Source organism: Seriola aureovittata, chromosome 21, assembly GCF_021018895.1.
Source record: "Seriola aureovittata isolate HTS-2021-v1 ecotype China chromosome 21, ASM2101889v1, whole genome shotgun sequence".
NCBI lineage: Eukaryota > Metazoa > Chordata > Actinopteri > Carangiformes > Carangidae > Seriola > Seriola aureovittata.
In genome coordinates, this window is record NC_079384.1 from 7,363,993 (window position 1) to 7,379,999 (window position 16,007).

Genomic DNA, 16,007 nt, shown 5'->3' on the forward strand with positions numbered 1-16,007 from the left:
AATTGGATATTGAAAATGGAGCATATCAAACAGAGAGCAGTGACAGAACGAGACACAACAGCTTGAAGAACAACTGTGAAACTTAAAATTGCACATCTGTGGAATTATTTTATTTCAAACCTGCTACACATACATGACATTGGAGGGAAAACAGGGGAAATAAACTGGAAGGCAAACACTGAAAAGACAGCTTTTAAATTATGACCCGGGGTTGCAGATGATACAAAGTTTTCTTTCCAGTGTTTCCTGTGACATGTTGTTCAGTGTGTAAGTAGACCATGAAGATTTACCGCATGTTAACAGACTTCTAGTGCCCCATAATAAGGTTTGTGAGTTTCTGGTTTTGCTTAAAGTCATGTTAAGATTTGAAGACTACTGCTCCTGATCTGAATATGCAACTGAGGTGAAAAAACTTTGTTCTGCCACTTACTTCTTTTCCACTTCTATAGATTGTTGTCAGTGCTCTTTATATAAATACAGTATATAGAGATGAATGTGATTCCCACATTAAACAAGTGCTCTGAGCCAAAGTGCTACAGCAACATTCAGCATTGTGTAGCTTCTTTTATTACTTCATCCGAGAGTCGACATATTTGCATCTCAATATATTATCTTGGGGTGTAATCTTGAGGTGCAATCGCCTCCACGTGCTTTATGTTTAAAACTTACTATATGTACTATTTTATGTAAAACCTAAAAATATATAAGCTTACAATAAAAGGCATTTCAACACATTTACAAGGGGAAAAAAAATCATATTTGTTCACTTTGAAAGCTAAAAAGGCCTTAATTTAAATAATTTTTCTGGTTTTTACATGTCGTTTTTTAATTTTTACCAAAGTGATGGACTTATACGAGAGCCGCAGTGTTGCTGCTAATAAATCTGATTTCATGGGGTTAATTTTGCTTGACAGGGGAGGATTAAGAAATATGAGAAATCAGTATTGAGGAAAATGGCACTGAGGATGAAAATCTCCTCACCAAGGTATTTAAAGCAAACAAAGTGAAACTCTGTGCACCTCTGCAGAGGAGTAAGGCAACATCACAAGGCAAGCGGCACATTGACATCATCAAAAATGGAGCATATCCAAGTATATATGTTTATTTCATGGCACTTTGTCTTGGCAAGTTGATGATTATTTTGTATAAACTTTGATTTTTAGAATCTATTAAAAAAAAATAAACTTAACTAATCAAAATTTCTCTGTATTTCTACAATGAGCTCTCACTTTAAATTGCGTATAAATGCCCCCCTTCCCGCCCCCTGAGAATACTAACATCATTATGGCTGCAGCAGAGATGGCTGTACTTTCCCTCTAGTAAATGAGGAATCAGCTGATCAAATAACACACAGGTCAAAGGCACAGCAGAAGTTTCTGAGCCGCTAAAAACACAAGTGAAACATAAAATAGCTGATTTTTTTTTTCTTCTTCTCAACACACCAAGCAGTCTCTCAATCGCAGGATACAAATACACTTCATTCAAGAAATTACTTCAACATCCGCCTTTCATACCCCCTTTTTTTTTTTTCTAATTTTCAAATCAAGAAAATGTAAACAGTTTGCTTTACGTAAGCATAAAAAAGTGGTTACAGACACTCATCACAAGTTAGCTAAAGACATTCACATTTAAAAAGACAATCAAGCCCTTAGATTGACTAGAGTCTAAACTGGACTACAGCACGCAGCGGGAAAATGAAGCAGGAAGCCAACCCATTCTGAAGAATAAATGTGAGCTTAACAAATATTATCTTGGTTAAAAAAGCCTGTTGTTAAAACACCGCAGTACCAGCTGAGAATGTGATGATGGGAAGTTCATTAAACTGATGGAGCTTCCTGCATAAATCAAGAGCACGGTTGTTTGAATTGTTTAAATTTACAGGCTTTTTCCACAGTAACATAAACAAGTCAACAAAAATGACCATTCAGGACTCAAGTATTTAAAAAAAAATCCTCCCTTTTATCTTCCTTTTCCTTTTAAAGTAATAACCAGCACAGTTCACAGGCAAAGGTTGGACACTAAATATGATTTTATCGTATCTTTTTAAATTCAACTCGTGGGTTGCCTGATTTTGACGTCACCGGTGCCATGAAATATCACGTCACACACTGGATGCAACTGCGCTGTTAACAGACAACTACAAGTCATTTTTCATCAGTGACCTCCCGCAGACACAGAGAAGGACACTTGTGGTGGCATTTTCGTTTCAAAACAACCACACAATCAGTTATGCACAGGTCAAATTCACCTCTGATTACCCCTGTCTCTCGCTCTCTCTGCTCAAGTCCTCCCACGCACACGACACCTTCCAGATGCAGACGCAGTGATTTCAAAGCCTGGATTATAGGTCTGACAGTCCCTCTGCGTGTTCACTCAGCTCCATGGTGTAGTAGTCCAGAGGGCGCCTGAGAACAGAGACAACAAATTTAACAAGGTCACACAGGCGTATTGATCAGGAATTCGTGGGAGACAACACATGGCAATTACAATAAAGTTTCCAGTCACTCACATTCAAACTATTCCTGGGGTATTTTATTGATAAAGTTTTAAAATGTACTCTTTGACTGTCCGCACTCTGCCGTCAGCCTTATCTACCACCACTGCCTCACTCTGATTTCTTGCTTTTCTCAGAATTAGTTTAAACTATTTCCTGCCCACAGTTATGAACTTCCTGTAGCCTATTTGTTGCACACGCACACAGGTGAAGAGAGCGATGGGGATTAGCATTAAGGAGGTTTCAAGAAGTCAAGAAAAAGCAGGAGTGTAGGAGTAAGATGTTATGGCTGGTGGACAAATCTGAAGCTCCAACATGCATCTTCTCCTCAACTGTTCTATGTTTGTGTGAAATGGTAAGATAAGAAAGGTCTTGCTCTTTAATTCTGAGTCACAATCCGACACTGTAACCTGACATTCACTGCTGACATTTCACACTTTTGGTAAATGTTGTGGTAGTCTGCAAATCTGAAACTTTGCCAGAAATATGGATTAAAAATGCACAGAAAAAAATCCCCAAATCTTTAAAAGGATCCTTTAACCTCAAATCCAGGTAGTTTGCAGTTGCAATTTGCAGTTTTTATAGGAATATGTTTCTCATTATACTGAATATTCTGCATATTATTGCTATTATGACAGTGATAACACAGTATTACACTGTATTCATACTGACATACTGTATTTCATTATATTATATTATAATAGATATTTATATATCAGACTTACAGTAATTTAGCAAGTAGTTTAGAGACATGTCAACAGTTCCAAGTAGTTTCATTTCCCTTTTTAAGAATTTAGACTTCTCAAAAGTAAAAAGCAACAAATTGAATGAGACTTCTACACAACCAAAGGCTTTTCTAAAAAAAGAATCAGGGAATTTATCGCTGTGGGTCGGGGAGAAATAAAAGCAATGGCTTCTGTAATTACACTTCCAACAATGAAGCTTAATGAGCATTACAGACTCTCAATTACACACATTTGTTTTTAAATGTCCTATTCACATCATCTAATCACTGTGAAATCAAAAGAAACGTCAAAAGATTAACAAGTGTTAATGAACAGGATTTCTAGGATACAATTCAGACATTAAATGCTGTCGTCATGATCACTATATAAAGATGTAGAAATATCTGATCAGTGTGCACATCCACCACGGAAGAGAGAATAATGCAAATAACAAGAGTCCTCACCTCCTCCTGTAGAAATATGTGAAGAGAGCAGCTCCTAGTCCCAGCAGCAGGAGCACTGCTATTATCAGCCCGATCTGTAACCCCAGAGTAGATGCTAGGAGAGAATCAAATAAAGCTCAGTTATAGTTTCTGAACAAGCTGATACGTTTAAAACACATAAGTTCAAACACCCTGATCAAAGTAGACAACACAAAGCAGAGAGTCTATGTAACAGATCATCTCAGGCTCTTACTCCATGGTAGCCTACTCACAGTGCAAGTTTTTTTCCCCCTAAAAGCTTCTTTGTTATTGAAATATGTTTTAACATGTCGGGACAAGTAGTGTATTCCAGCAACAACATTTAAAGCCACAGGAGTAATTCATATAATCATAATCCTTCAAATTTCAGACGCCATTAATTACTAGTGGTAACAGCGAGTGCATTTTAATGCTACAGCCAGCACTCCTTCAATAACTTTGTACTACTACTACTACTACTCCGCCTACTCTTCCTCCCCTGTGAACTGACGTACTTTTCACTTGTGATCGGATCACCCATGATGCATTAGGTCTGAATGGGGTCTATGTTAATTGCAAATTTAGTTTTTGCCCCCTTATATACTTTTCATGTCCCTGCTTGAGAGGAACAACATTAAAGTGCTTTCAATTGATGGTAATTACAGCTACAAGATCTCAGACCATTCACCATTCTTTAATGCTTCGATGAGACAAACGATTCCTGGAATTGATGTTGATCTTTCAAAGACTCTGGTCATTAAATTATGGAAATTATTAGGACAAATTTATATGATTTATTTATATTCTCAATTATACTAATTATATTTTCACATATTTTATGTGAGGTCCTGTGGAAAGGACAGACAAAGTGCCATTATCAACGAGATGTAAATTTAAAAGCAATTCATTAAAAATTTCTTAAAATTAAATTATTTACAATCATTTATTTTTGTTTTTATTTGCATGCCTTTTTTTGAAACTCAAAAAAATGCTACAGAAAAGATGTTAAACATGCAAAAATATTAATATTAAGAATGAAAAACAAACAAAAAACCTGAAATCTAATATTCATCTACCATAATAAAAGCAAAAACAAGACCAAGACTCTGATGTGTATTCATCAACTAACATAACTGGTGGATGATTAGGTAATGAAATGAAATTGATTAGATGATTAGTAAGTACTGCACCTGAGAGAAAATACTGATTATGTGTAGAGTTTGTATATTAAAATGATGATGTTCCGTCATTGGAATGAAAAAAATCTCTTGAATACCAGCACTGGCAAGTGTAACAGTTACATTATCACTGTCAGAAAAGATTTCAGTTCTAGTTTAGAGAAATCACTTAGTCATTTTGTTCAGTATTCAGACCAACTACCAAGGTATAACACAAGATTAAAAGGGAAAAGAAATGACTTGTCTTTCATCTGTGCTGAACAAAGAGCAAAGCATCAACAGAAAAGGTGCTCACAGACTGAATCAATACGTGACGTTCACCGGAGAATTGGCATCTTGTATATCACATCTGTGAGTGTGTTTCAAGTTTTTGTTTTGTTTAGCAGGTAGACAGGGAGACGTTAAGCACTTAGTTTTTGTCTGTTCCTCTCTGAACTCATTTCCACCTAGTTGTGAAAGGTGACCTGCGGTCTCTGGTTAGGCTTTCACATTATAAACAATCTTAATGCGACATTAATTGTATGTATTCTCTCTCTCCGTATTCATGGAGAGATGGAGAGTCTTGTCTGTTGTCAAATAAAAACATAGCAGATCACCATTCGGCTGTTTGCTTTGTCATGTCTTTTCTGGCTGCAGAGTAAGATACACAGTGATGAAGGGCCTGGAGATCATGGTGAGAAGATTTAACAAGGTGAATTTTCACAGCAGCCTACAGAATTAATTGGGCTGATTAGTACATGTTTTTTATTTTGACACGAGGATGAATTAGCTGTGAACTCCCTGTTTGTGTCCACTTTGTACGCTGGTTAGTTTGTGATATGTGTCGAGAGGGTGGTAACCTGTGCTGGTGTAACGGTCCATGGTTGGAGAAGCACAGACGTCTCCCTGAACCGATGAAGGATTCATGTGCGACGTCTGGATGATGAGGGCCTTCTGGTGGTCCGACAGCGCCTGGATGTTCCCCCACACTCGCAGCCACCCGGACACACAAGAAAAGTTGGCTCCTTGAACAATAACAGACGAACAAGACTTTCATTTTCTACACATGACAGTGCTCAAAATGTGCTTCAGCTTCTTGGAAGTGTACATGCTGAAAAGAGGAAGCAGGATGTGGGAGTTATGATCTGAAGAGCCCCATTCATAGTTATTAAGTGTATGTGAGGGATGCAGAATGTGATAAAGACAGGGAAATAGCTAATAATAACAAAAAAAATAACTGAGCCCATCTATTTCTACATGATTTCCCTCTATGAAACTAAATTTGGTGACGCGCTGCTTTATTATTGAGAAATAATACTCAGTAAAAACAGTCCTTCAATCAGTTGTAATGGTTTGCTCCTGCACAATACGGACGGCTCCTTATCCCTACTTTACTACAGCTCCATGGCAACTGCAATCTACACCTCTGTGTTGATAGTTAAGAGCCAATTTCTCCTCCGGAGCCAGTGATGTCAACAGTCTATAATCTTTTCCTTTTCATTGAAATTCTTTGAATGAACAGAGAGATTATCAAGTCTTCCATTAACTAGCATTACCTCCCTGTGGTTGTACGCCTCTGCCAACCAATCAACTTAGAGGAAATACAGTGACAATCACCCCCTCTGTTCCTGAGCTACAATGTTGATTAATGGGGCAGAAATGTTTTTGCAGAACATTATTTCACAGTGAAGTTGACCTTTGATCGTTTAGATATAAAATAATGTCATGACTTTATCCTTTTGTCCTATGAGACATCGTGTCATAACTAGCTTATGAATTCTATAGTTATGGCTAAAAACATGATTAGTGAGTTCACAGTGACCTTGACCTTTGAACTTTGACCACCAAAACCCAATCAGTTCATCCTTGGATCCAAGATTGGACCAAATTGGAATTCCCTCAGGGTGTTACCGAGATGCCGTGTTTACAAGAATGGGACGGACAACTCTGTCTCTGGCACAGACGCATAAAAATTGTCCAAATGTGACGGTTTCAAATGAAAGAGTGAGTGAAAGTGCCTCACCTTGCAGATACAAGGCGGAGATGCCACAGTGACATCTCTTCTCCAGGTAGTCGGCCACCTCAGCGACCCTCTTCCCCTGTATCAGACCACTGCAGTCTGTGGAGAACGGACAAGAAGCTGTCAACTTTCACACCTGCATGTTTATTGTATTATGACCCAAAAAAGAAATTGCTGCTATATTTTGACAATAATTCAGAACAGTTTAGTTTTATATTAATTCCTACATTAGGGTTTGTTCACTGGGGACACACTATACAAGTCCTTCAAAAACATCAATCCTGGCAAAAAAAAAGTTATTGCCACAAATTACAACACTTGCCAAAAGAGGCCTTACAGTCTCCAAAACATCTATACTGTTCCACATTTGATTTCGCTAAATTTATGAGGCCTCACCTCCTGACTGCTCGTGCCAGTCACTGGAGAGGGGTCCGAGGCAAAGGTCAATTTGACTTGAGAAGGCGGGGCTCGGACAGAGGTTGGTGCTGTGAGGCGTGGGTGAGGAGCTTGTCCAGGAGGAGGGGCTTCTCACCTCACAGCATGAACACCGGCTGAGCGAGACAGGACCATCTTCCACCGACCTGCACATACATGCAACATGCAAGGAAATGAATGAATACACTGTGCACATACAGTACTAATATGGAATGATAAAGTCAAAAGAGCAAGGATACCTAGAATGACATGAAGCACAACAGAAAGTGTGACATTGCCTCAAAATGACCAAAACATAATGAATGACTCATGCCTTACATAAATATACACACATACACATTAATAACACTACCTGATGCTGGTTGCTGTTGCTGAAGTGAAGAAGGAGTGTTTGATTGTTTGATTAGGTCGATCTAACCCAAATATTGCATGTGGCCTACAATTTTCTTAAAGGCCCTTAACAAAATATCAGGTTACTAACTCAGGCTAAACATATCTCTAATATCTCTAATTACTTATTAGAAAGTGAATTGTCAGAAAACCTGTCAGAATTCCTAGATCACTGAATGGTTATAGCAGGAGGAACGTTTTAATTTGTTCTGATCCAATCCCCTCAGTGTAACCTGCCCCAGTTAGCAGTGCAGTATTGGTTACCATGGTAATCTTCTCCTTTGAAAAGTGAGCCAGCTGTGATAAATAAGTATAAGAGGGCCCATGCAGGTCTTTTGACCAGGTTCTTAGTTTGTCTGTGGCCTCGACCCAATTAAGATTTATACACCTTTACATGGCATTTTCAGCAGTCAAGTTATAGCTTTAACTGGGTTTAAGACTGTTGTGTAAAACAGCGGTGTAAAAGTTCAAACCTGTAAAAGGTGTTTGATCCTGAATGCGTTTACCTGAGAGCTGGAATCACTTGTCTCCCTCTGGTGGTCGACAGCGAGGAGAGCAGCTGCTGGTTTTCACTGAACATAAGTACATCTCTTAGACTGGAGTTGGTCAGAGCAGTTCCAGCTCTGCAGACACTGAACAGGTCATAGCACAGGACTACCGCTCCCCGTACCGGCACCGTGGAGCCTTCTGGGAAAGTCTGATCTATGCAGGAGAGAGAGGAGGTGCAGGAGCGTAGTGAGAGATGGTAGGAATGATAATAAAAAAAAAAACAGGAAAAGAGAAAGAGATAAAAGTTAAAAAGGAAGAGATAGAAAAGATTTTTTTCCTTTTCCAGCCCGTCATCTATCCCTGAACAACGTCTTCCAATATCCTCACCTGCTCCAGTGACATTTCCAACAATGTAAAATCCATCCTGATCGACACATCCCGTCAGAGGAAGAGCAATGATGGTCCCGCTGCGCTCCTGGTCAAACACGGTGAGCACCAAACCCTGCAGATCTGTCATCGGGGGCCCATGCAGCTCCACAAAGGCCCTCTGTTGGCTGTGATTGGTCCAGTGGCCACTAGCCACCTCACTGATGACCACACCCTCAGGGGCTGGAGGTGGGCGGGGACAGCTGTTCTCCCTCAGAGGGGTGGGTGGAGCCACCTATGGTAAATGATGCATTTTTATCTACATCTGTGATATATCCAGTGATTGGAGACGGAATTAATCTAAATATTAATGCAAAAAGAGAAAACATTTTGTTTGGCTGCATAAACTTCGCAAACTATTCCTTTATTGACTCGTCTGTATTTACTAGAAATTAAAGTTTTCATTAGAAATTGGATTTCTTTGTTTCCCAGTGTAGTGTGTTTCTACCCATTTGTAATTTTTTAGTCAGGACTCACTTCCTATTTAATTTCAACACACTCTTTGAAATCTTTCCCCTTTGTACTCACTGAAAAAGCAGACAGGTCATGAGGGTAAAGGCCTCTACAGCGACTGAGAGCTTCATCACCAGGCAGAACCTCTGGATCCTCCAACAGAGGCAGCTGTCCTGGGGTCAGAGCTTTACTCAACTCCTGCGCCTCTTTATCTGATCCTCTCTGCCGGTACACCACTGCATCCAGCAGGCCTTTAGTGGGAATCCCCCTTTGTGCAGCAGACGGGGGACCAAAAGGACTGCGATAGAGCGCCACAGCGTCTGGTCCATTTTGGATGGTATTGGGAGGCAGGCGAAGTGATGGAGCCGGCACCAACCTGTCACTGCCCAGCAGAAAGTAACCCTTAGAAGTGGTGAAGTGTCCACTCAGGCTGATCTCCCTGTACGGTCTGTTGTTGTGTGCACTGAACAGCAGTATCCAGATCCCCTGCAGGGAGACCCGACGACCTGACGGGTGCCAAAGCTCGATGTACTCCCCATCCTCAGCTGCGCCCGGCGTGTCAGTGTTCAGCTCATTGATCAGGAAGTCGCTGTTCCCCCATGGTGGGAGGTGAGGCGGCGACTCTGTACCTCCTGGAATCACTAAAGCGTAAAAGAAGACGTTTATTGGATGTTGTTGAAGGAATAGCTTGACATGTTGGGAAATATACCTACTGGCTTTCTTGCCAAGAGTTAGATGAAAAGATAAACACACCACTCTCATGTCTATCTGTTAAATATGAAGATACAGCTTAGCTTAGCATAAGGACTGGAAACAGGTAGGAAACAGCTAGCTTGACTGTGTCCAAGGGTGACAAAAAATTCCTAGCAGCATCTCTAAATCATTTAATTGAAAAACCAAAGTAACTGTAAAACTTAACAGTAAAATATGACAGTGGTATCAATCTTCTCATCTACTTCTTATCAAGAAAGCAAATACGCATATTATTCCTTTAACTGCAAAATTATCGAGATGATCAAATAAAAATTTTAAGCAATTAATTTTGCTAGTGTTCTGCAGAAAAGGAGAATATTGGTTTCATTTAGTTACAGCCCATTTTTACTGTCTTGTGATGACTCTCCAATTACATCGGTGGAAAAACATGGTGTGTAAAATCATCATCTACAACAATTAGCCTGCTTAAACAATACATTTTATTATTTATTTCATCACATATAAAAGAGAATCCTCCTCACAGACCACACTTTTTCCTGCAGAATCTAACCTTGTATTTATATCTATATCTATCTGTGATAATAGGTTCATTTCTTGACCTGTGTCTGTATGAACTCCTGCTGATAAAATGCCACGTAATTAATAAAGATCAAAATCAGAATTGATCGAGCCAGCCAAACACAGCCCTGCACGAGGCTGTACTCAGGTACCCATGTCCCAGGCCATGGGGTTTTTTCAACCTCAATATTTGTGAAAGGAGAAATTAACACCTAATTTCTCCAACAAAGAGCCCCCCCCCCCTTTCATTTCTCTTAATAGCAGTTCCTTGTTGGAGCAGCACACCTCAGAAACTCAGTTCTTTCATTTCAATACTTGTCCTTAATGATGTCACAAGAACCAATACGTCTGTACCGAGTCGATGGCAAAATTGTGAAAGTTTTCTGATTTTCTACAGTAGTGTAGATCTTGCAGGTACTGGGGATATGATTCTTCTGGGACTGATGGGGGCAGAATAATAACCCTGCAAGTGTTCTAGTCTGACGTCAAACACAAAAAGAAGAAGGAAGGCAAGGACGCCACAGTAAAAGTAACAGCAATACGTAGAATGGTGGCGGCAAGTGCAGCAACAGGTCCGTTGTGACTTGTGAAAAAAACCCAAAAAAAACAACATACCAAGAGTTGTTGCATTTGAGACGGATCAACAGAGACTCTTTATAGTCAACCAAAAGCCAGTATGCAAACAGTGTCACACAGCATTTCAAAATCTGGTCTGTACATAGGTGAGCGAGGCCTGTCATTAACATGGATGATCTGATCTGATCACAAGTGGACAGCTCCAAGTGCATCAGTTCACACGTATTAGAATGCGTCACGAGATTCGTGGAGTCACCGTTTGTGATCGGATCGCACTTCCTTCCTTAATATGCAAATAAACATGTATGCGTTGTCATTTCTAACCAGTCTGACTATGACAGACGGATCAGAGAGAGAGAGAGAGAGAGAGAGAGAGAGAGAGAGAGAGAGAGAGTGTGAGAGAGAGAGAGAGTGTGAGAGAGAGAGAGAGAGAGAGAGAGAGAGAGAGAGAGAGAGAGAGAGAGAGCTCAGAATGTGAGCTGGGTGCTCATAGTGTTGGAAGGCTTCCGTCATTACCATTCAGTCTGTCAAACCAGGCTGGAGGGGTGTGTGTGTGTGTGTGTGTGTGTGTGTGTGTGCGCGCGCGTGTGTGTGCGCGCATGCGCCATTGTATCAAATTCGCTAGTGAGAATCAAGGAATTTCAATGGTGCTGGTACTGACTACCAAGTTTCTGGTGTTGTGACATCCCTGCTTGTTCCAGCATTGTCCCACAGTTCCTCTTCTGGTCAATGAGGAAATCTATATTTTCACTTGTCTGTGTCTGAGCCTCTGCATTCTAAGTAGCTAAATTAACTGTCTCTTTCTCAGTTACTCCATTTTTACTGTCTTGTGATGATTCTCCAATAATATCAGTGGAAAAACATGGTGTGTAAAATCATCATCTACAACAATTAGCCTGCTTAAACAATACATTTTATTATTATTTATTTGATCACATATAAAAGAGAATCCTCCTCACAGACCACACTTTTTCCTGCAGAATCTAACCTTGTATTTATATCTATATCTAAAACTCTAAAAGGTTTCATGATGCAATGCATACACCTATTTCATCACAATCAACTTGAGCAGAATATGAGCAACAATAAATCAGAAACTATCTAATTTAATTTAGCTGTCAAAACACAATCTGAAAGTTCTTCTTCCATCTTCCCAAAAAGTAATAACGTCTATGAAAGGAAAACAAGAATAATGAAAAGGTTTGGTCAAATTGGATCGTTGGCGTGAACTTAAAGCTGTAGCAGGTGGTTTTATCAAATTGGTATCCTTTAATATTTCTGCCAGAAAATCAGTGGTGATATTCTGGCATGTCTCATTAATTTAAGTTCCAAAGTTTTTAGAGTTTAGTGTTTTCTCATTTCATAAGCTGTACAGGACATACAGAGACTTTAAGCGTCAGGATGCACAAATACTCACCGATACTATGAGGGCAGATCTTTGGCCAGGGGCACAGGTTGGGCAGCCCAGGAGTTTGCGGGGCCTCCCAGAACACACCGGGATCTCTGGCCCAGGAGGCCACACCACAGCGACTCAGAGAGAAACCTCCCTCTCTTAAACTGATAAAATAATGAAATCATTAAGAAACAAACTTTATGAACTGACCCTTATTTTAAAAAAAAGAAAATAGGATGAACTGTAACGTGACTTCTCCAGCGCAGCCATCAGGTCAAAATTTTACTTTGTTCAATATTCAGGGTTATAATAAAATAGCTGCACAACTAATAACATTCCCATCAACTACAGCTGTACTTTGTGATTACAGCTAATTAGCAAATGCCAGCGTGCTAACACGCTGAACTAACATGGATAACATGGTAGCCTAAACATTATACCTGCTAATCTTCAGCATGTTAGCAATGCCAATGTGAACATGTTAGCATGCTGATGTTAACATTTTGCTCAAAGCACCAAAGTACAGCCTCACAGAGCTGCTAACGTGGCTGTAAACCCTTAATCTCTTTGTATAATGCTCAGTTTTTAACCAGAGAGGTGTCAATTAAACTCATTCCAATGTGAGTGTTGTTATGTGATTGTGTATTTAAGTTTATTGTGTGAGTGTAAGAGCGTACTTGTGACTGCTGTGATGACACTTGACAAAGACAGGAGAAGTGCATCAGCAAAGAGGAAACGTGGTCATAAGTTGACCCTCTACACCCCCCCACCCCCACCCCCCGAGTGAAACGCTTTACTGAATGTATGTCACAATACTTGAAACTATGCTTCAAAACCAACCACTGAACGTTACTAACTCATCTGATAGCAACACCAGAAACACATCGTTTTCTGCCTCTTGCAAATGCTGCAGTCTGATAGGTGTGGTTTTATAGGGGTGGAAAACTATCATAGCTTCTTGCCTGTTGCTGAGTTGGTAGGGCTGTCTGCCTGGGATAAGAGTCTCAGTGAGGTTGGCACTAGGCTTGTTTCCAGGCCCAGCGAACACAAATGCGTCTAAAGGCTGTATCTGGCTCAGTGGGCTGCCCACAGGGAAGTCTGAGGCTCTGCCGCTGTAAACGGCCACTGCCCCAGACTCATCTCCTGAGAAGAAATCAGAAGAGGAACAAAGAATTTACAATAAAACGAAAGTGAATGAATGAATATAAATTTGACCAACACATATTGGAGCTTTTCACGGCTTCGTCGTGCACTGAATGGCTCATGTATACCAGTAATTTTAATGTGTGGGTCAAGTGCATTATCTTGAGAATGAGAACGAGGCCTTGACAACCCACAGCACACTAACCTTTCATGTAGTTCTTCTCTATGGTCAACCAGTTCCTAGACGTCTCCACATTCACGTCCACGCTCACACTGACTCTGTCTGTTTTCCCATCCAGCACGACCAGCACCAGAGGACCTGCAGCCGGGGCGTCCGACAGCTCCACAAACCCGTCCACCTGCCCTCCTCCCAGCTTCAGCTCAGTAATGACAGGACTGGTTGCTGGGGCAGCAGGCGGGGTGCAGTTGTTTCGCTGACCAGGGGATGGTGACGACACCTGAAAGCCCCAGCGATCTTCGGACAGCAGGCACCTCTCAATCGACTCATCCGCCTCAAGTGCTGTTTCATCCTCAACGAAGGCTGGTTCTCCCGGTGTCAGGGTTTCAGCAAGGAACTCTGTGCCCCCGGTACGGCGAGTCATGTACACGACGGCGTCCACCAGCCCGGCAGTGGTGACGTTCATCTTCTCACTGTAGCGAGCAGCAGATGTGTGGTAGAGGACGATGGCGTCTGGGCCGTTCTGGACTGTGTTGGGAGGCAGGAGGATGGCCGGTTTGGGGAGCATGTCCACTGAGCCCACCAGGAAGAAACCTCTGTCGTCTGTGCTCTGGCCTTTGAGGTCCAGCACCTTGTAGGCTATGTTTCCATTTCCATTATAAAAGACAAGGGTGTAGCCGTCCAGCGAAGCCCGTTGTCCACTGGTGTGGTACAGCTCCACAAACTCAGTGGTGTCCAGTCTCGGATTGTCGGCGTTGACCTCGCTGATGATGAGGCAGGGTTCACCGCTGACGGCCACCACCAGGCAGAGACAGACCACAAAGGCAAAACTCTCAATCATGATGTGCAGCTTCTCTGAGAGGCCTGAACAAACAAGGCAGCCTCTGAAAATGAAAGAAAAAGAAACAAAATCACTATCAGTTGCATTCCACAAGACCCGCAACCATTATTTGATTAAGATTGTTTAGTCGCGTCTTCAGAGATAATATCTTTGAGTTTTGGACAGGTTTTGGATGAGACATTTGAAGTTGTCAACTTGAACTTTAAGAAATCATAATGGACATAAACACTTCACACACCAAACTATTAATAAATGAATTAAGAAAATAATCAACAGTTAGATCAATAATAAAAATAATGCTCAGTTACACCATACATTCATCAGAACCAGAAGATAAACAGAGTATTAAAAGGTTTACTAACATAATAAGGGAGTAATTCTTTTTATTAAAAGGACAACATCCCTCAAGCTAAATCTAGACCACAGCATCATTAGATTTAATGTTTACCACTTACAGACCACAGTCCCTAGAGGAGAAAAAATCATAATATCATGAATGAGTCTTCTATGAGTCTATTTTTTGTTCCTGGTGACATTGGGAATGCACGTCTTCTGCATGAGTCATGAAATGTTGCGAAACACACTGGCGAGCAGATGGAAACTTTGCATGAAACGGTGAAATGCCTCAACTGTGAATAAACAGGATTAAATGGACAGCTAATCTAAAATAAATTAGAATTGTACATTGTAAATTTTATTTTTTCCAGGATTAACTTTAAACTTTAAAATCTGATCTGATGCAATTTTGCCAATCCCATGCCATCTTCAAATCACTCAAAAATCTTCACGTTAGCTATAAAATGTGTATAAAGAGGCTACATTAGCTTGCACGACAGTCACTCTGTGGGAAAACCACGCTGGGACAAATAAATGGAGGACTAAAGATGGAGAAAGAGCCTGTGGAGTTAAATTCTGCCCTGAAATTATCTCCCATCTCACGACAGTTATTCCAGTCACGGTTCGGCTGCTATGCATGCATCTTTCCGTCGAGAAAAAAAAAAAAAAAAAAAGCCTGTCAATCTGCTTCCTATCAGTGCAACACAAGGTCCGAAAACGTTTCGTGACTTACTGTATTTTCTTCCTCGTTGTCGGCCAGGTGTCGCCTGTTGCGCCGTCGAAGCCTCTCCGCTGAATGTGAAAATCCTTCCCGGTCGGAAATAATGTTGGTAAAGTTAGTTTTCAGCCCTCCGCCGCTCCCTTCATTCACAAAGCAGCACTTTCTCCCCCCCCACCACCTCCTCCCCCCCTCGGTCTGTGGGCGGTCAGACTGACTGAGGGGGATGATGCCAGGGAAGCTCTTTTTCTCTACGGCTCAGTAAACCATTCAGACACCCACAGCTGAAGATTAAACACCAGCAACCCCAGCGATACGTAATGCAGGGAGAATAAAAAGGCGGGTAACGTACAGAGCCCGGGTTCATATTGCCCTTAAAATAAATGTATTTATAGAGTAAAAACTGGTCATTTATGTCTGTAGTGCACAATAATACCCAGTCTTGGAGTTCATCCCAAGAAACCTTGTAAAGACCTGAAGGGGGCCCCTGACCCCACTTT

At 41.0% G+C, this 16,007-nt stretch overlaps 1 protein-coding gene across 1 annotated transcript; it reads right to left on the reverse strand.

Moving 5' to 3' along the window:
• Positions 1-82: 82 nt before the first annotated feature.
• On the reverse strand, positions 83-15,690 carry si:ch211-183d21.1 (uncharacterized). Its single transcript, XM_056366106.1, has 12 exons — positions 15,523-15,690; positions 13,640-14,496; positions 13,254-13,434; positions 12,316-12,455; positions 9,126-9,691; positions 8,559-8,832; positions 8,189-8,384; positions 7,254-7,438; positions 6,861-6,956; positions 5,698-5,862; positions 3,684-3,777; positions 83-2,405 (listed from the first exon to the last, which is right to left on the reverse strand). The coding sequence occupies exons 2-12, from the start codon at positions 14,451-14,453 to the stop codon at positions 2,342-2,344; spliced, it is 2,775 nt and encodes a 924-aa protein (XP_056222081.1). The 5' UTR covers positions 14,454-14,496; positions 15,523-15,690; the 3' UTR covers positions 83-2,341.
• Between the last annotated feature and the right edge of the window lie 317 nt (positions 15,691-16,007).

Coding starts and splice junctions, on each gene's coding strand:
- si:ch211-183d21.1 (XM_056366106.1), bottom strand. CDS start 14,453: ATGATTGAGAGTTTTGCCTTTGTGGTCTGTCTCTGCCTGGTGGTGGCC. Junction 7,439..8,188: donor CAAGTGATTCCAGCTCTCAG/GTAAACGCATTC, acceptor ATGTATGTGCAG/GTCGGTGGAAGATGGTCCTG. Junction 5,863..6,860: donor CTCCGCCTTGTATCTGCAAG/GTGAGGCACTTT, acceptor TTATTGTTCAAG/GAGCCAACTTTTCTTGTGTG.